Source organism: Brachycentrus maculatus, unplaced genomic scaffold (assembly GCF_059751285.1).
Source record: "Brachycentrus maculatus isolate JH-2025_06_01 unplaced genomic scaffold, ASM5975128v1 h1tg000203l, whole genome shotgun sequence".
Taxonomy (NCBI): Eukaryota; Metazoa; Arthropoda; class Insecta; order Trichoptera; family Brachycentridae; genus Brachycentrus; species Brachycentrus maculatus.
The window spans coordinates 197,559-217,486 of NW_028280954.1; the positions used below are offsets into that span (position 1 = coordinate 197,559).

The following is a 19,928-nucleotide window of genomic DNA, read 5'->3' on the forward strand; positions in this document are numbered from 1 at the left end:
AAACATTATAATTTTTTTTTGACACCTTAAGATAGAGATGAAGAGGAATATGGAAGTCTGGGTATTTACAGGTGAATCTTACACGTGCATAAAGTGAACACTTAAACCAGCTTACAACAGGTCGTAAGCCCTGTAAATAGCCAGACTTAAGTCATCATTCTCTTTGATCCTTTTCGACGTCCATGTTGAGATGTCGAAAATGTAAAAATAACTCCTGTGGAGAAACTCAGATTTGTGGACAAGTATTTGGACACACCCAACATTATGTGATTATGCTTACAACTAATTTTAAATAGAATAATGTTACAAATTATCAAATAAATTTAAGGTAATTACATAAATAAAAGTATTATATAAATCTATTATTAAATAAATTATTATGGTAATTATATAAATCAATTATTGCTGTATTTTTTGCATCATTTGTGAATCTGAAATGCTTACATTAAAAATATACCATCTTTGTCAAATTCCACTTTAAATGAAAGGGTGAGAGTCATAGTGGTAAAAAATGAGTTGAATATGTGTTACTACTAACGGTACTGGATCACTTTTATTAGGAAGACGAAAACGCGCAAATGAAGACAATCTTTTATTTATTAAAATCACAAAGTTATAAATGTGAAAATAACAAATTTTCACCAATATATCTTAAATTACCAAACACAAGGGCGAGAAGAACAGAGCGACACCAATATAAACACAGAGCGGGCGCGGCGTATACGCGTTTTGAATATTGTCTCATCTGAACACACAAATATTTGTCCGCCACCCCTTAAATACTATTTTAAAGGCGATGCATGGGGTGGGGACAGTATTTGTAGCATTTAAAACTTACTGAACTGCGTCTCTTTGTTCTTCTCGACTACCTTTACAACTTACATAATCTTAATTTCTAAACATAAGAACATTTCTAAACATTTCTAAACATATTATAATAACATTAAAAAATACACTATTTTTTATGACACATAAAATTACATAATTTTTAATTTACTTAATGGTAAGACAATGTCCATTCGTTGCTCAGGCCAAGTTGTGTTATCGATATTGTACAATAGTTGGGTGGAATAAAAAATTATAAATCTTTGAATAGACCCATTCGGAAGATACAATATGTACACCGCAGAACAAAAAAAAATACGAGTTTACCTGCTATCGCACGCCTTGACTTTACTGAACTCTTTTTCTAAGAAATCCTTTATCGATACCTCTTTCTTTTGTTCAATAAATTAAGGACACTTTGTGTCACCTTTCTACAATATTTACATTTTAAAATGTCTCAACAGTCTTGTTTTACCCGCGTTTGTATGAACATAACATAGATAAAATCCAAAATAATCACATTGTCGCAACAAAACATATCTAATTGTAAAATATCTCGTCAAGTTGGCTATTCAGAAGGTGCAGTGAGGTTTTTATTTAAAAAATTCCAAGAAACTGGATCCATAGAACGGAAAAAAGGAAGCGGATGGGGGCGCGCAACATCTGCCCGAGATGATCGCTTAATAAAAAAAAATGTTAAGCGCGATCGATTTTTAACGGCACTTAAAATATACGCAGAGGTGCAGACTACCAGCAAATATATACATTTTCAGTAAAATCAGTGTCCAGGCGGCTGTTGGAGCATGGTTTCCAAGCACGAAGTCCCGCAAAGAAACCATTACTGGAGAACAAAATGAAGAAGGCTAGACTGGATTGGGCGAAGGAGCACCAGAATTGGACCTTGGAGGATTGGCAAAATATTATTTTCTCCGATGAATCAAAACAATCAACCTTGAACCAATGAACACTTCGCCCCAAACATCATGGAGGTGAAGATGTAGGTAGCCGGCTCCTCTGTGTCCTTGGTGCGCCACAGGAATCTCTGCGAGTGTTGGTCGGCCTCCCGAATCCTGATGCGGAGGAACATTTCGTGAATGTCAGCTGCTATTGCCACCTTCCCTTCCCGGAAACGTAGCAGGTTCCCGAGTAAGGACGACAAGAGGTCGGGTCCTGCCACCAGGTGGTCGTTTAGAGATGTTCCTCGGTATTGGGCGGCCGCGTCAAACACTACCCTCACCTTGCCAGGCTTGTTGGGATTCGACACAGCGAAGTGCGGCAAGTACCATTTTCTTGGGTGATAGGCGTTCGCCTCCTCGGGGGTGAGTTTGGCTGCGTACCCCTTCGCGATGTAACTGGCCATTTTTTCCTTGAATGCTGCTGCTAATGTGACATCCCTCTTCAGTTTCCTCTCCAGCGAGAGGAGCCGGCTCTCTGCGCCGTCTTTGGCCCACAGTAGGCCTGTCTCCCATCGCCCAGATGGGAGTTGCCTCGTGGTTTCCTCCATGAGGACTGTCGCACGTGTGTCGGTTGAACGGCTAATGATGCAGTGGAGACGCCCAAAGAGTCCACGGCGAAATTTCTCCTGATCAATTCATCCGCTTTTCGATCGGGTTGTTCGGTAGGTACTGAAGTGAGGGATGCAGGGTACCCCCGTACGTCACTGTTCCTAGGGCGGTGTCGACGGTCAGCTGTCCGTCCGCTCGGAAGATAGGGGGGCCACTTGCTACCATTAGCGAGGCGTTGTCCAACCCGATCAGCATTTGTGGCTTGACCGTTACGCCCCCAGCCCGCTCGCTCGCACTATTCCGGTGTGGCAGGTCCATGCTGGGCACTGTCCGCGCCTGGACCGCGTACACTGCGAGTTCCTGGTGCGCGTCTCGCCGTTTACGGTCGCAATTTCGAGCTTGTCCGAGGCGCCCGTCGCCCCGATTTCATTCGCTACCCTTTGCTCGAGAAGGGTCACCGAGGAGCCGTCGTCGAGTAGCGCGTGGATGGACGCTTGGCCGCGTGGTCCCTTCAAGGTTATTGGTACTACCTTGAAGGTGATCGGCACTTCCACGGCGCGTGACAACAGCACATGTTCTCCCCCGGTGTTTGGCTCGTTTTCTTCTCGCTCTCTGTGCAGCAACCGGTGATGGTTGCTGCCGCACATGTCACACTTGTCCGCCTTACAGCGTTTGGACTTATGGCCTGCGTCCAAGCACACGTAGCACATTGCGTTGTTTAGCACGAGCACTCGCCTGTCGCTCGCTGCCGTCACTTTGAATTTCTCGCACCGCGAGAGTTTGTGTGTTCCGTTGCAGCATACGCACTTTTCTATCGTACACACAAGTACATGTCGCTTATCTCTCGCTCCCGCCGGTTTCTCGCGGCCGTCGGTTCATTTGTTTGTTTCTCGCTGGTATTTCGGGGCTAGCGCGCTCAAGCCCCCCGACGACGGCACCACCGCGGTTATCTCTTCGAGCCATCCTGCCAGGTCGTAGATATTGGCCCTCTTCGGGCATCCGACGCGATGTATGAACCAGTCCCACTTCAGGAAGGGGGGCAGCTTCGCTACCATCTCGCTTAGTAGCTGGGGATTGGCCAGGTAGTGGGCGTCCAGGCCTTCTACCGTGGTTATGACGTTCTGGATTGCTACCGAAAAGTCCATAACCGCTTCCACGGTCGCATGCTCCGTGAGACGAGGCAGGTGGTTCGCTTCCTCGAAGATTCCGGCGATGATCATAACGGGCTGCTGAAGTTTTCTTCGAGCTTCCGAATTATCTCGGGAACGTTGCGGGGGTATAGCAGGAGCCCCGCAACGATTCGACGAGCGCGTCCCTCCAAGGCGCGTGCCAGCCGTCCGATGTTGTCCGCATCCCCGATGCCCCATCGTTCTGTTGACTGGTCGTACGACGCCTTGAACGTCCGCCACTCCTGTGGCTGGCCAGCGAACTTTGGCAGTTCCGGCGGCTGGCCTGACCATCTGGTCGATGCCCTTTCCCCGGTCCAGGGAGAGGAATCGGTTCGCCCGGGCGCTGCTGCTGGCACCGGACCGCCTCGATCCGTCCTAGGTGGCGGGAAGAATGATGGGGCGTCATCCACCCACTCTCGAACCGGGTCACGCTCTCTCGGTTCTTTCCATTGGTTGTCGCTGTTGAAGTAGGGACGCCTTACGTAGCGCTCCTGCGCTCCACGTCAACCAGACTCTTCCGGGTGATGCTCGATGCTCGTCCGACGGTTCTCGAAGAGCTGAGCCGGAGTCCTCCGGCCTAGGCTCACCACGGGAAGGATGCGCTGTGTTCCCCGTAGCAGAGACCCCTCCAAGTGATGCTGCATTCGCTGCTTGCAGCCGGTCGATTATCTCCCGCAGCTCTGCGTTCTGTTCCTGCTGCCTCCGGTTGTGCTCGGCCATCTCGTCCAGCTTGCGGCGCAGTTCAGCGTCCGTGCAGTGTGTGTGGACGAGACAGAGGCAGCATCATCTTCGCGGTCCTCAGGATCCATGCCGGCGTTGCGACCCGATCGCAAGGAAGCCGGCATCGTAGCTGTAGACGGGGGGTCCAAATCCGGTTCGAAGGACCAAATGTAACCGACGTTACGTGTGTTGCTATGCCACTGGGGGGCCCGTCGTCTGTGGTACAGCTAGGCTCTGCCGTTGCTCACTGCTGATCCCACCAAATGCAAAGCATCGTTTTTGAGCCGTGAATGTTGCGTTTTGCAATGCTGGCTTCAGCAGGGAGTGGCTGACCTGGCTGGCAGATGACTTTGCGGCGTTTGGGGTTGTCGAAGAAGATCCACTTCTCATCGCTGGTGATGACGCGATGCAAAAAACCTTTTCTGTGATGCCGTTGCAAGAGTGAATCACACATGCAAAGTCGCCTTTCCATATCTCTCTCCTTCAGAGCATACGGGACCCAGCTTCCCTGCCGATGAACGAGGCCCATAGCCTTAATTTTGAGTCGGTTGAAAGTGCCACGTGGGTGTTCGAGGCAGCGGGGGACAGGAAAACAAAAAAAAACCAAAGGAATCTATTTAAATCACAGAGAAATATTAAATTTTTATAAACGGCAAGAACTAATTCAACCCCCTAATATGTTTAAATATAAAATACCTTAATTTCAAATAAAGCGATTAGAACCTACTTCTTAAATATGAATTAAAAAATAATATGTCTTCTATTATTCCATCACAAACACTCGACCATAAATGAACCGTTATGGGTCTCTAAGGTTCGGGTAATCTGATACCTGGTATATAATGGCAATTTCTAAGTACAATTCATGAGTAAGTTCTTTTATTTTAACCTTGAAGTAACGAGTAGTCATCACATATCGCTCACTCCTTTCAAGAACGTCATAAATCAAAAATCGTCAATTTTCAGCTGTGCATGTTTTTGGAATGCCCAGAAAATGTACTATATCCCAGGAAAAGAGGCATATTTTTAACTTAATATTTACCCGCTACAGGGCAGAAAGTGTTGTTTTTGAATTTTGAATAAATGGTATTGTTTCATTATTTTTTTAAAATTAACTAAATATTTTTCAAATAGAGAAAAAACCTTCAGGTTTTACTTAAAAAAATCTGCTGCACAGTAAAAAGTTCAAAAAGTGGCTTGATATTTATTTTTAATACATTGTGTTATAGTTTTAAACTTTAAAAACGTTCTCCTGAAAAATCAAGTTTTTTGATTTATGACGTTCTTGAAAGGAGTGAGCGATATGTCAAACAATACAAAAAAAAACTAATTAAATATCAAGAATAATTCATTATATGTAAATTTTAGTTTTTTTGAGGACTCGTAATTTTTTTTGTCCTGCGGTGTATATTGGGTTCAATCTTATCCATAGAAAAACGGAATGATTTATTGATAAAAGTTTCAAGTAGCTTTGTGTGGAATGTAAATAATTTTTAAAGACAAAGAGTTGTTTTTCTCATAAACACCAAAATGCCATTTGGTCCTGCAGTTTCCAGCTTATCTCAGCTTATTACTTGGTCGGGAACACTTGTTGGAACACGCCCAAGGACAAGACTCCCAGAATAGGGCGGTGGTACATCTGGTTGGTTTGGAAGCCCTCCTTCATGAACAGCGTCCGCGCTTCGCTCTGCAGTTCCGTCGTGATGACTTTGAGGTTGTCGTATTTCTTCTGTTTTGCGTATTCAATCACATTACGGGTTAGTAGCTTAGCGACGCCTTTTCTAGAGTACCTGAAATGAACACAATATTGTTACAAGGGCATGTGTACATTGTGGTACCATTGATGTCATCATGCCACTACAGATTTAACCCTTCCCTTTCGGTGCTAAAAACTTCCGTGTGCACCGGTGATATGTATTTTGTACACCATATGAAAATGTGGTTTAAAAACGGGAAAAATGTGAATATTCATAAGTGTTGCTTTTATTGACCGTACTTGAAGTTGAAATATAACAATTTTGACATGTTAGCTCTGGTAATTATATGAAAACGAAAAAAAAATACATCGCAAGTAGCCGCAATAGCTAGCGTAGCGACACGACCGCCGCGTAAGTCGATCTGCGCACTACTGGCACGATCTGCGCACGACATACGCATATAATGACATGAGAAACGTTTGTGTACTGGTGATTTTATCCCCGATTTTTTCACAAATTATTTATTTCCGTCGCTACAAATGAATAACTTTATATTATAATACTTTCGTGTAATACATAATTATATTACGGAGTAATACAAAAATTGTGAGACTATATCTATTATATTTTATATTGATATTCTCATTTTAAAAGTTGAGTCGTAGTAAATACATATCACTGGGAGATAATATAAGATCATCTTCGCCGTTCTGAAAATTCTAAACAGTAAGAACGAATAAGAACATCAACATAGATGAAGAAGAATATGGAAGTCTGGGCATTTACGGGGCTTACTTCTTCATCTATGTTGAGATGTCAAAAAAAACTCTTAGTTGGAGATAATTTAGATTTGTGAACAAGTATTACACTCTTGAGACCTTTTACAAGAAATTAAACACCCGCTGAAGAACCTTCATAAAGTTCACAAGGCCAAATTTTGAGTCAATAAATAAATGTAAATACCACTCTCCTTATTATTTTAATTAATACTACTTTTTAAGTGGTATTACACAAAGTGAATTATGAACCATAAGGAGAGTGTTAAATTACCATATCACAACGTTAACAATACCTTTAAAATAGAAAATTAATGTGAATAAACTTACTTGGGATCCACCGCAAGCCCGTACATTGAGAGACTATTTTCAGGACCAATAAAATCTCTCGCACTAACTACGCCTATTATCTGTCAACGAAAATACAATATCAATAATACGATAATACTTATTTCTTTGTAATTGTGTGATTGTGTTCTGGAGGAAAATTTGCAGCTTTGGCAATGCGACATAACTCAATCTGGTCCTTACCTTGGAGCAAAATGAAGTTGTATCAATTTCTTCCGATTTGTAGTCACTTTCATTGAAAACTCCGTATTTAACCTGTCTGGGTTCAGAGTTCATGAAATATGGTTCGTACGCTTCGGCCACCCAACGCATCAAAGGCTTGTTCTGAAATATAACACATTTATCATTGTCATTCGAACCCTTATCCGCACCTAATGGTGCATAGGGCACTGCATCACATAAATGCAGTTTTTTTTTTTTTTGGGGTCAAGGGATCTTGCATCCCTTATGTCACTGCGACCATAGGTCTATTGTGACCTCCCTCTGTATTACAGCTCACCGCCAAGACCTATATGTGTCAAAATGCGGTGTTACTTTGATCGTTAACACATGAAGGATAGGTGATCAGCCCTCCGTTTCAGGTACCAGTCCAGGGTAATATTGAATAAATATCAGAGTGAAAAAATCACTTATATTTATTTGACCCCCCTGGAAATCGAACCCGAGACCTCCAGAATGGTAGCCGAGCGTGCTGACCATTACTCTACGGAGGCGGGTGTGTTATTGTACACAAGTATTATTTATTATTGTTGCAAAAACCTATGTGTTGTGCAACAGCTCATGCCTAGCCGCCCAGCAACCCTTGACGTTGAGTGACCAGCTCATCGAAAGGGTCGAGAGTTTCAAGTATTTGGGAGTGTACGCGACTGAAAATGGCAGTCTTCAAACTGGGAGTGCGTTTAGGACTCGCAGGGTCCACATGCAATAGTATGAAGGCTGTCTGGAGATCGGATCTATACTCGGTGAAGACCAAATGCCGCCTATACAATGCCTGCATTGCTCCTGTTCTTTTATACGGCTGTGAACATAGCACCTTACAAGGGCCTAGAGAAGCGTCTACTTAGCTTTGAAAATAGATGTCTGCGAAGAATTTTAGGCGTGCGGTGGTTTGACTTCTTTTCAAAAGCCGAAAACAAAGAAAAATTTACACAACTAACACTAGCTAGTTTGACTTTGTGAGGAATGAAGAGATAAGGCGTAGGACGCAGCAAATCTTGGTCTCAACTGTTGTCAAGAAAAGGTGATTTATAGATACAATTTAAAAACATTTACCCTCTTGAACGTTCTCTCCGGTAACGCGGTACTTATCTCAACATTATAGGGTGGTTTACTGTAGTATGACATAGAAGTATTTTGGTAAATAAAAAAATACACTAATATTTGTCTCGTTTAAAAAAATTAAAATAATAAGTGTCTCCAGCTCTCTATGTAAAACAGTATGTAACAGACGCTTTTAAGTGTTTCCCGCAAACAATGTGTGTAACGGACCAGATGAACACGAGGTCCACAAAAGGACCGCATTTATAAAATAGGCGATATTATTGTAAATGTACTCAATTTGTAAGCGAGAGGCTGTTCCTAATAAAGGATTTTTGTATTGCCACAGAGGAACAGCCCTCGCGATAGGCATGATTTAGTTAGAAATGTAAGGAAATATATTGTAATTATTGTATGGAACATAATACGGAGCGACTCCGTCCGAGCAGCCGTCCCCATATTGAAACCCGCCAGACTGAGCGGGGAAAGGGGGCGTGGCTCCCACTACTTACGCTGGGGCCAACGGGAACCCAGCAGAAAAGTGGTGGGGGCCGCGCACGTAGGCAATAGGGGGACCAGCCCGGCGGATTAGCTCCGTAGGGATATAAATATGTGTACATTTGGTAAATAAATCATTCCATCCTGGACGACCGAACTTGGTGTTATTATTTCTCCGCTCGCTCTACCCTTCGCTAATCTACTGGATTCTCCCCCTGGACTTGACCATCGCAACGACCACGGACTACGAACCAGTATCAACACCTCGACCTACGCATCGGAACCGGACCTGAGAAATATTTATTGGTAAATATTCTCTACCTTTCGCCGCAGGACTTCAGAACTTGTGGGATTTACGCCCCCAGAAGCGAAGCGCTGCAGAAGACACACCGCACCTATCTACAGTTCAAAGTGTGAGGTTTGGCGCCCCACAATGTGTTTTGCTGTAAGGTAATAAGGCGGTCCTTTGGAGTGCTGAGAGGAGTGCGAGGGGAGTGCTGAGAGGGAAACATACTCACCATAGATAGCTCGGCCGCTTTGAACGCGTGAGTAGTGTACGTGCAGACGTACACTACGGCCGTGATTGCTGGAACTGTGGCGATACATAGCAGTATGGGTAACCCGAGGAATATGTACGATACAGCAGCGGCCAGTACCATGATTTGCAAGATCACCTGGAAACATTCAAACAAAAATTACCACAAGATCAAATGATCAATCTGAAAACACTCTTCTTATCATTCATCGTTCACTTTGTGTAATACCACTTAAAAACAGCGGTGACTGCCGGTTTGGGAATAATAATTTATTCATTTATTCAATTCAAGATAAGGAGAGTGTTATATTACCATACCACAAAGTTAACAAAGCTTTTAATGCAAAAAAATCAATATGTGTTTTACATACAATACACTATTGTGCTTTTTAATATGACCGTATAAAGTATAATAAAAACCCTTATCTGCACCAAATGGTGCATAGGGCACTGCTTCATATAAATGCAGTGTTATCTTGATCGTTTACACATGAGGGAAAGGTGATCAGCCCTCCGCTTCAGGTACCAGTCCAGGGTAATATTAAATAAATATTACAGCGAAAAAATCACTTAAATTTATTTTACCCCCCCTGGGAATCAAACCCAGGATCTACAGAACGGTAGCCGAGCGTGCTGACCATTACACTGCGGAGGCGGACAATATATACCGTATAAAGTGTACTATTTTTTTATTATAAGGTCAAGGGATCTTCATCCTTGCATCCCTTATGTCACTGAACCATATTAGGTCTATTGTGACCTTAGAGTACACCATATCACACTGTTAAAAGTAACTCAACTTATTCGATTGGATATTTTATCACATGATACTTTTTTTTAAAAACCCTAGTGAAAGCTTAACTGGCAGTGCACAATGGATTCCCGGTGCCAACCCTAATAAATGGGAGTAAAAGATCGAGTTGGCAAAAGAAGGATGAAAGTAGTAATGTATTCGAAATCCGAACTCTCAGATGAATGTGCGGCAAAACGATGTGTGATAGATGTTCGAATGGTAAAATAAGGAATGAATTCAAGGCTGAGATAAGTATTATCGATACAATTAAGAAAGGTGTGTTGAGATGGTTTGGACATGTGGATAGAATGAGTGGAGAAAGAACAGTAAAACAAATTTATGAGGCGAATGCGTTTGGAAATAGGAGCAGAGAAAGGTCGAGGAAAACTTGGCCTGATCAAGTATTTCAAATACATACTTGAAAATGGTAAGGTCAGAGGTCGGAATAATCGGCGGGTATGTATGAGGAGATGCATGAATGTGGACGAGGCGAAGATTGTTCGCAAAGACAGCAGCGTGGCGTTTTATTCTTTCTGCCATGCGGAGAAGTGACGTGATGGTTAGTTAGTTACGTATAATTTATCTAAAGATTTTTTTTAATTATAGGAGGAAATGACGTATAATGGATGTTCATACCGGATTTGTTACAGATTTTGAATCGTTTTGAAATTATTACTAAAAATTTACCTCTTTAAATAGAAAAATTACGAAGGCTGATTTTGCGTAACCCATAATAGAAGAACATAATAACTCCTGGCACGCCACATCGTCCGTTTCCTTCTTGAATTCACGAATAATTATCACATTCTTCATCGTCAACGAATTTAAAAACTAAAACTCATATAAATCGTGAATCGCTTCGGAAATGTAAATAGTTATTTATTTACTTCCACGGCATTGCGATGTAATATAATTAACAAAACAAAAACAAGCCGGTTCACATGACATCACAACCCAAAACAAATGTCATTTTCGCGAAACTCAAAATAAAAACACAGACAAATAGAAACAACCGACTACTAAAATAATAATGAGACGGATCAATGTTTTCATTTAAGTAGATAGGTAGATAGGTACCAATTAGGAAAAAAAAGAAAATATCAACTAGATTAAACAGAATTCTAGTAAATTCATTCATCGGTAACAAAAAACGACTCCAGGCTTTCGAAAATCCTAATTTCATTACATATTTATAAATTCACCCATACCTCACTTTACGTCCTAGAAACTTTTCACGAAACTTGGCCGCAAAGCGTAAAGCCGTATAAGGGATCAATAATTCTAAGGGTGGTGACTGCCGGAGCCATTTCGTTGTAACGTAACACGTTACGATGCGAGCATTCGAATAGTCAGTTCAGCGAGCCGAGCGATCTATCCATAGTTTCGGACGCTCTCACCGCGAGCGAACGAAGTTACGTTACGACGAAATGTTCCGGTCACCACCCTAATACAAATTCATACAAATTCTATGGGATTGGTTCCCAAGTTTGTTAAATATGTAACATTGTTTGTCATTTAAAATGCATTTTATTATTTTTATTTAATTTAAATAAAAAGTACACACATAACAAGCACATACATTTGTACATAAAATAATAACAGACTCCAAAAACCAACGATAATCTATAAACAAAAATGAAACAACTTCATGTTACATAAAATATATGCATGTATACACACATAATATTTTTTAAATGGCTTTAATCTGGAGACGATGAAGAAATGGTAACTTGCAGATCACTGTTGTCATAATTTTTTGCGTAAGATTGGCAACATGTAGATATATCGACATCGAAAAAAAACTTTTTTTGCCGTTATAGCGAAACATTTTAGGCCGTAAATGGAGAACGTGCCTTAGATGAAGAGGGCAGTTATAGCGAAATGCCGTATAAAGAGCGGCCATATAGCGAGGTATGGGTGTTTTTTTTACGTATTTGTTGGTTTTCATATGAAACATTCTTTACAACTTGTCTATGGTATAAATTTAGTAAATTGTCTACGCCCAGATCTGTCATCGAGATATCAAAGAAGTGCTGTTACTTTTGCTGCTTGCGTATTTTGCGATTAGATTAGTGTGTCGCGCGCTACAGTCGCAATTAATACAGTATTTTACTTATTGACGTAATTAAATATATTCAAAAATTTATTCCGCCACGTATACAATGTCGAACAATCGCGTTCCCTCGGGTCCCAACACCCCGGGCAGCCAACAGACTCCTCCGCAGCAGTGCCTGAAAGTGTTCGTGCAAAGGGACTATTCAGAAGGAACTTCTGTCAAATTTCAGACTAGATTTCCACCCGAACTAGAAGACAGGGTATGTATAAAGCAATAAAAATATGAATATTGGCAGCTGTCATTAGCTGTGTCATTTAATTAACAGGAAATTTACCACCCCTATTGTACCATATTGACGGTGAAATTATCAGTATTTTCTATATATTTTGTCCAATATGCCTTGTAAGACCACCGTAGACGCATGATTTACTTCAGTTGATTTATTTTCTGTAGCTTGTGTGATAAATCTAGTGTTTGAATCAAATTCTATCGCTTGTCGATGAAAATATTGCTCTTATGAAACTAGTGTGTAAGACGACTTGAGAATAATTCATAGTGGATGTAAAAAAAGAGGCAGCAAAGGTGTAGCAATCATTTTGAAAGGTGGATGGAAGAACAGCGTCCTTAACACTTTTCACGTAAATGAAAGAATCATTATGATAAAGCTACAAGCCCAGCCCACAGACATGTACGTCATACAAGTGTATTTTCCAACATCAAGCTGCAACGAAGAAGAAATTGACACCATGTACGAACAACTCGAGGAGCTGCTGAGACTTACCGAAAACAAATCAAATGTGATTATTATGGGAGACTTCAACGCCTCAGTCGGAAGTCAAACAACTGATCAAGAATGTATCGGAAAGTTTGGTTTAGGAAATACGAATGAAAGAGGAGAAAAAATGATAGAATTTTGCAAGCAGTCTGAGATGATCGTCACCAACACAATGTACGAAGTCCCCGAGAGAAGGAGGTACACGTGGAAGGCCCCCGGAGACACGAGGAGATATCAAATTGATTACATTCTAGTAAAGAAAAAATATAGAAATCAAATACGATCTAGTCACTCATACCCTGGAAATCAAATAGATAGTGATCACACTCTAGTCAAAGCGGTATGCAATATTAGATTTAAGAAAATAATCATGGCCAAGAAAAAGCACTGGTGTTTGGAAAAATTAAAAGATATAAAATTAGTAAAAGACTTCCAATCAACTCTAGTAAAGATTAATAATGAGATAGAACCAACTTCTTGGGAGACAATGAAAAAAAACATCAATGCAGCATGTGACGAAAGTATTGGGAAAAACGTCCTAGAACCCAGGAAACCATGGATGAATCAACAAATACTAGAATTAATCAAGGAAAGAAACAAACTAAGGAGTAAAGATTATGTCAAATACAAACCGATCAAAAATCAAATTACAGACCAATGTCGCAATGCAAAAAATGAATGGTTACGTGAAAACTGTAAAGAAATCGAAAGCCTACTACACAAAAATAATATCGATAAAGCATATAACAGAGTTAAAAGCCTAGAATATACACCTAAAACAAAGAGCAATATTGTTAAAGACAAAAACGGAAACCTATTATTTGAAAATGAAAAGGTAGCTGAGCGATGGAAGGAATATCTAGAAGATCTGTACTGTGGAAATGATATCGAAGACGAAAGGATTTATTTGGAACCAGAAGAAGAAGTAGATCCCGATTGCAAGGGACCACCCTTGACAAGGGCTGAATTCGATTTTGCAGTGAAGGCCTTAACGGATAGAAAAGCAACTGGGATAGATGATATACCTGCTGAGGTTTTAAAGAATGTAGACGAACGGACGAAGACAGCACTATATAACATCATAAGTGAGTGCTATGAAAAGGGAAAATTGCCCAACGACTTCGTAAAGAGTAAGTCTATAACAATACCTAAAAAGGGAAATGCAGCAGACTGCAACAACTATAGAACCGTAACACTTCTATCCCACGCATCCAAAGTGCTCCTGAACACTATAAAGGGCAGGTTGAAAAAGAAAGTGGAGGAACAGCTTGGAGAGGATCAGTTTGGTTTTAGAAGTGGAGTGGGAACACGAGAGGCAATTTTGGCACTGAGACAGATACTGGAAAGACGACTGGATGTGAATCTTATAACATACACGACCTTTATAGACTTAGAGAAGGCTTTTGATGGAGTGGATTGGTACCTCTTGTTTAAAGTCATGAAGAAAAGAGGAATTGATTGGAAGGACAGAAGAACCATCCTCAAATTGTACAAGGACCAATCCACTCTCATAGATATTAATGGTTCCTCAAAAGAAGCCAAGATAAGAAAAGGTGTGAGACAGGGTTGTCCGCTGTCACCCTATCTATTCAATTTGTTCATAGAGGAGGCCATTGAAGAGTTGAAGGAAAAAACAAATGGAGTAAAAATAAACGGTCAACAAATACATTGTATAAGGTTCGCTGATGACATCGCCCTGATAGCAGAGGACGAGAGTGACATGAACCACATGTTAAACACTCTCTAATGCTCTGGATAAGTTCCATTTGAAAATTAATGCCGCCTAAACAAAATCAATGATCGTTGAAAAAGAGCAATCTGACCTCCATCCAACAATACTTCTCGGAAATAGAGTAATTCAACAGTTGGATCAATTCTGTTATCTGGGTAGCACGCTAACATATAACAATAAATGTACCCTAGACATAAAAAAGAGGATAACGCTAGCCAAGCAAACTTTTATGAAAAAGTACAGCCTCCTATCAAACAAACATTTAAAAATTGAAGTAAGAAAAGGATTCATAAAGGCTTTTGTTTGGAGTGTTTTGTTGTATGGGTGAAGATATGCCGCTTTTGCTGGGATATAGTACATTTTCTGGGCATTTTGAAAACATGCACAACTGAAAATTGACAATTTTTGATTTATGACGTTCTTGAAAGGAGTGAGCGAAATGAGTCCTAATACTTTATTTATTGATTTGGCGTTTAATTTGTAGAACTCCATATTATATTTTAAATTCTAAAATCAACACACCGATTTGAGTACTAAGTTGTATATTTACTATACTGTACAGTACAGTAGTTTGGTAATGCCCTGACAAGGGCTATTTTTAAAAACAAAATACAACTTAGTAGACTCAAATTTGTCCGCCTCCGTAGTGTAATGGTCAGCACGCTCGGCTACCGTTCTGGAGGTCCCGGGTTCGATTCCCAAGGGGGGTAAAATAAATATTTGTGATTTTTTCACTCTAATATTTATTCAATATTACCCTGGACTGGTACCTGAAGCGGAGGGCTGAACACCTTTCCTTCATGTGTAAACGATCAAGATAACACTGCGTTTATATGACACAGTGCCCTATGCACCATTGGGGTGCGGATAAGGGTTTTATTATTATTATTGGACTCAAATCAGTGTTTTGATTTTAATATTTAAAATATAATACTTTATTTGTTCTTGTGTTTTATTACTTTTTAGTAAAACTATACATTTTCATAATATTGCATAGTGTTAATATCTTTTTTAAAGGGTTATTTTCTGTTTTTTTTTTACTGATTCACAATTGAAAATGTTGTTGATTTTTCAGATTGAAAGGCAAGCCTTTGACTACACAATCAGCCAACTGAATGCGTACTTTGCGGAGGCCGAGAAGGCCGCCTGCAGCACCTACTGCCAGGGCTGCCTCGCCTGCCTCACCGCATACCTCATCTACATCTGCACGGAAACGCACTATGAAAAAGTACTTATTTATTATTTATTGATTTGGCATTTAATTTGTAGAACTCCATTTTAATTTGTGTATTAATTTTTAAATCAAATACACATTTTTTTGATTCTACTAAGTTGTATTTTATTAAAAAACACAAAAATTTATATCGTGATAATTGTTTTGCCTAGTTATGGCATTTTCAAACGACTCAGTTATAAATAAAACACTTTGTGTTTTTCCATTTTATAATTAAAGTGTAACTTTGTTTTAAAATCATTATAAATATTTTATTATAGCTTAATTATAATGTCTACCAGTTTCTAAGCTAACCGCTTCTTTATCAAGACCGATTAATACTGTTACTGACGTAACTCTCGCTATGCCACTGGGGGGCCCGTCGTCTGTAGCACAGCTATGGCTCTGCCGTTGTAAGGGGCAGAGACTCACCGCAGCTCAGTCCGGTCGGCGTAGCCGAACAATATCCACTGGCCCTGAAAAGGGCCTCCGACTTGGGTATCGGTCTAATGGATACCAGACTGAGGTACGGAGAGCAGGATCACAAGGAGATCGCACTGACTCGTGTGTTGAAGCGTACTCACTAGCCTTGAGAAAGGCTTTCCAACGGTCCGTTGTTGGTGCAATGAGACGGCGAGTCAGGCGAAGTCCAGCGGCGAATTCTTGAGGCGAAGGAGCGGCGAATGGAGAAATATAAAAGACCAATTGGGTTTTTACACACTGCTTTATTCAAATTTAGGTTTCTACAGCCGGCACGGTTTTATGCCGTGTCGGCGCTTCTCGGCGCTGTATAACGGTAAAGTACCGTTGCTCGGATAACGGGACTATACCGTTATCCGAGCCTTGTCCGTACGGGCCCCTCTCTGCTGGCGACCGCGCTCCCCGCTCCCCGCCTTCCCTTCCGGGCGAGCGGAGCTCAGTCGACCGATTTGCCTCGTACGGACTACATCAAATTACATGTATGAGCTTACATACTAGAGGATACAGGCTTATTTTAATTTATACATTTTATTCCTATTATAGACGCTTATTTTATTCTTAATATTAATGGCTCAGGGCCAGACGTCCGCAACAAATACTAAAACACTATCTACTAATAATATTCAAAATATTTTGACGGTTAGGGAAAGAAGCTTGGGTAGATCTCAAGTGGCTTTATTTTTGTGTGTTGATTGGCAGTCACAGTCAAAAGGGATCAGGGATGATGAGTGATTGGAAATATTTTTAATGACAGACTTTTAGCAAAATCATTTACTTGTGTATTTATTAGTTGTAAATTATTAATAATTGCCTTTTTAATTTCTAATATTTCTTGTTTTTCACTTACTTACTTCAGCCTTCTTCCTGTGTCCAGTATTGAACAAAGGCCTCCCTCTTGGACTTCCACAGCTCTCTCTTCCAGTGCAGGCCCGCCACTTTCCTTATGCCATCGGACCATCTTGTCTGGGGCCTACCCACGCTTCTGCGTCCTGTTCTATGCCTCCAAGCACCTTTTTGTCCATCTATCTTCAGATATACGCGCCACAAGACCTGCCCAGTTCCACTTTAGTTCCGCGATTCTTTGAGCCACATCTGTTACCTTGGTCTTTTCCCTTATCCCCAAACATTAGTTTTTCGATCCCTAAGGGATATAATAATAAAATAATAATACCCTTATCCGCACCCCAATGGTGCATAAGGCACTGTGTCTTATAAACGCAGTGTTATCATGATCGTTTTACACATGAAGGAAAGATGGTCAGCCCTCCGCTTCAGGTACCAGTCCACGGTAATATTGAATAAATATTACAGTGAAAAAATTACTTATATTTATTTTTACCCCCCTTGGGTATCGAACCCGGGACCTCCAGAACGGTAGCCGAGCGTGCTGAACATTGAGCGTGCTGACCTAGGGATATAGAATAAATTAATAACTATGTAATTTTTTCCACATGAATTTTATTTGACCAGCAACCAAATTTCGTCGTAACCGACATCATCAGACTGGTGTGAGGCTAGACAAAATTCCATGTTATGTAACAACAAGGCAGGAGTTGAAAACCATGATTTTTTATTTAACCAATTGTTATTTTATTCTATAAAATGCAGTTCTATAGAGAAATGTCAGTACAAAACTTAAACCCTAAGGGACATGTTTAGCATCCTTCTCTCCATTGCTCTTTATGTTACCCGCAGTTTATATTTTGCGGTCAGTTAAAAGGTTGAAATTGATTTTTTCAGTGCCTGAAGAAGGTGTCCAAGTTCGTGGCGTCGCAGAACGAGCGTGTGTACGGGCCGCGCGGGCTCATGCTCACCGACCCGTGCACGCGCGGCCTCCGCCTCATCGAGATCTCCATCCTCGACCGCCCCAGCAACGCGACGTGACTCCCATTGTCGCATTCTACCGAGGAATTCTTCATGTGAACTTCACACTAGTGGAAATGACTCTTTCTCATTTGCAAAACTTCAAGAGATATATATGTTAACTACCATCCCTCTCATCTTCAACTCTATCCATCCGCTGGCCACACAGCCTCCCTCCCCTGTTCCCTCCTATCCTGTGCTTCCAGCTTCCATTCCATCCATGATCGTCATGTTTGCTGGCGGTTTTTACATCATCCCCGACCCTCAGTATACTAATCACAAGTAACTGCAACACCCAATTCTCACCTGTACTATATTTTTTGTCGTCTCATTACATCATCTTTATTACAATATATTTTCAGTCACATCACAATAGTAATACAAGAGTAATACAGTCCATCCCTCAGTATTTATGGGAGTTACATTCCTTGAAAATTACAAACGTCATCCCTTCCGTAGACTCGTAATGCGTGGATTCTAGGAATATTTCAATAAAAAAAGCGTAACTAAACAAATTGATAACCAATATACGAGATTTGACAGGGATCAGAACTGTCGAGGCGCTGTGTAGAGCTGCCCGAGACAGGGACAATTACTCTCAAGTGGTAGTCGACTAGAATAAATAAATTTACTTTGTTTTATATAAGTTTATACACTCGTATTGTCCTACTTTATACAGATATGGGATTCGCTTGGTTAAGAGTTTTTTTTTTGGCCCAATTATGCCTCGTACTGATATTGTTGGTTTTCCCCGTGTCTTAATTTGACATAGACCTCTTAAAACGGTATCAAAAAGGGACTTTAGCCCACAACGCAGAGCACGAAAACCCTCATTTTGGTAAAGCTAGGATATCGGTGTTCCTGACTATCATGTGATAGTATGAAACTGCAGAGTATATAATAAAAGTTCACATAAATTATAACCTTAAATGTATCAATCAGTCACTCGCAACGTGTCTGACTGTGAGCAGTTTTGAGCGTTGAAATTGTAATTCCGAGTGAAAATGTAGCAAGATCAACAATAGCCCGACTCTTCATCCTGCGGGCACATATGTTCAAGGCGATATGATATGTGGACAATGTTAATAGTGCGAGTGATATATTGTCACTCGAATGCGGAGCTATCCTAAATCTAATTTGATTTTGATTCCTGTATCGTGTTCTTTAGCTACTGATTTTGTTATGCAGAAAGTTGTTAACATAAATAAATAGCTATTCAATTATTATGAATTTAAATGTTAAAAAGATCATACTACTAGATGGCTGAGAGAACTCACTCTTCTAAGTTTATTTGCTTAATTTTTAATTCAAGTTTTACTTGGTATATACACCACTATTTCAATGTAAAAAGTGGTATTTACCAAGTAAAACATAAATTAAAAGTGACTGCATTTATTTGTTGACATCTGCAGAAACCTACACTAACTTCATTTATTTCAAAGTGAGAATTCAACTTTTGTCATTCACACAATCGTTTGATTCTATTTTCTATTCAATTTTATCAATTAGAAGTATATTAAAGATCATTCTACTATCACCATAATGGGACCATTTAAATTATCAGTCGCAACTGCGGTTTTTCCCTCATTTATACTTCACATCACCACCATAATATTCGACACGGAGAATGATTGTCAATCACATAGTGAAATAATCAATCTACCGCCTGGCCTAATAAATCTATGG

General features: G+C 40.6%; 2 protein-coding genes across 2 annotated transcripts; one reads left to right on the forward strand and one right to left on the reverse strand.

The window, feature by feature from the left end:
- Positions 1–5,484: 5,484 nt before the first annotated feature.
- Positions 5,485–11,106, reverse strand: LOC148307229 (uncharacterized). The gene is made up of 5 exons (XM_088263787.1): positions 10,811–11,106; positions 9,314–9,469; positions 7,224–7,364; positions 7,023–7,102; positions 5,485–6,009 (listed from the first exon to the last, which is right to left on the reverse strand). Exons 1-5 carry the CDS (start codon positions 10,934–10,936, stop codon positions 5,790–5,792), a joined length of 723 nt encoding a protein of 240 aa, XP_088119913.1. The 5' UTR covers positions 10,937–11,106; the 3' UTR covers positions 5,485–5,789.
- Positions 11,107–12,126: 1,020 nt separating this feature from the next.
- Positions 12,127–19,465, forward strand: LOC148307230 (golgin subfamily A member 7). The gene is made up of 3 exons (XM_088263775.1): positions 12,127–12,438; positions 15,762–15,914; positions 18,120–19,465. The coding sequence occupies exons 1-3, from the start codon at positions 12,286–12,288 to the stop codon at positions 18,261–18,263; spliced, it is 450 nt and encodes a 149-aa protein (XP_088119901.1). The 5' UTR covers positions 12,127–12,285; the 3' UTR covers positions 18,264–19,465.
- Positions 19,466–19,928: the final 463 nt, after the last annotated feature.

Excerpts from the sequence above, each read along its gene's own strand:
- LOC148307229 (XM_088263787.1), bottom strand. The coding sequence starts at position 10,936 with ATGAAGAATGTGATAATTATTCGTGAATTCAAGAAGGAAACGGACGAT. Across the intron at positions 7,103-7,223 it reads CAACTTCATTTTGCTCCAAG|ATAATAGGCGTAGTTAGTGC; the intron begins GTAAGGACCAGA and ends TTTCGTTGACAG. Across the intron at positions 6,010-7,022 it reads GGGCTTGCGGTGGATCCCAA|GTACTCTAGAAAAGGCGTCG; the intron begins GTAAGTTTATTC and ends TGTTCATTTCAG.
- LOC148307230 (XM_088263775.1), top strand. The coding sequence starts at position 12,286 with ATGTCGAACAATCGCGTTCCCTCGGGTCCCAACACCCCGGGCAGCCAA. Across the intron at positions 12,439-15,761 it reads CACCCGAACTAGAAGACAGG|ATTGAAAGGCAAGCCTTTGA; the intron begins GTATGTATAAAG and ends TTGATTTTTCAG. Across the intron at positions 15,915-18,119 it reads CGGAAACGCACTATGAAAAA|TGCCTGAAGAAGGTGTCCAA; the intron begins GTACTTATTTAT and ends TGATTTTTTCAG.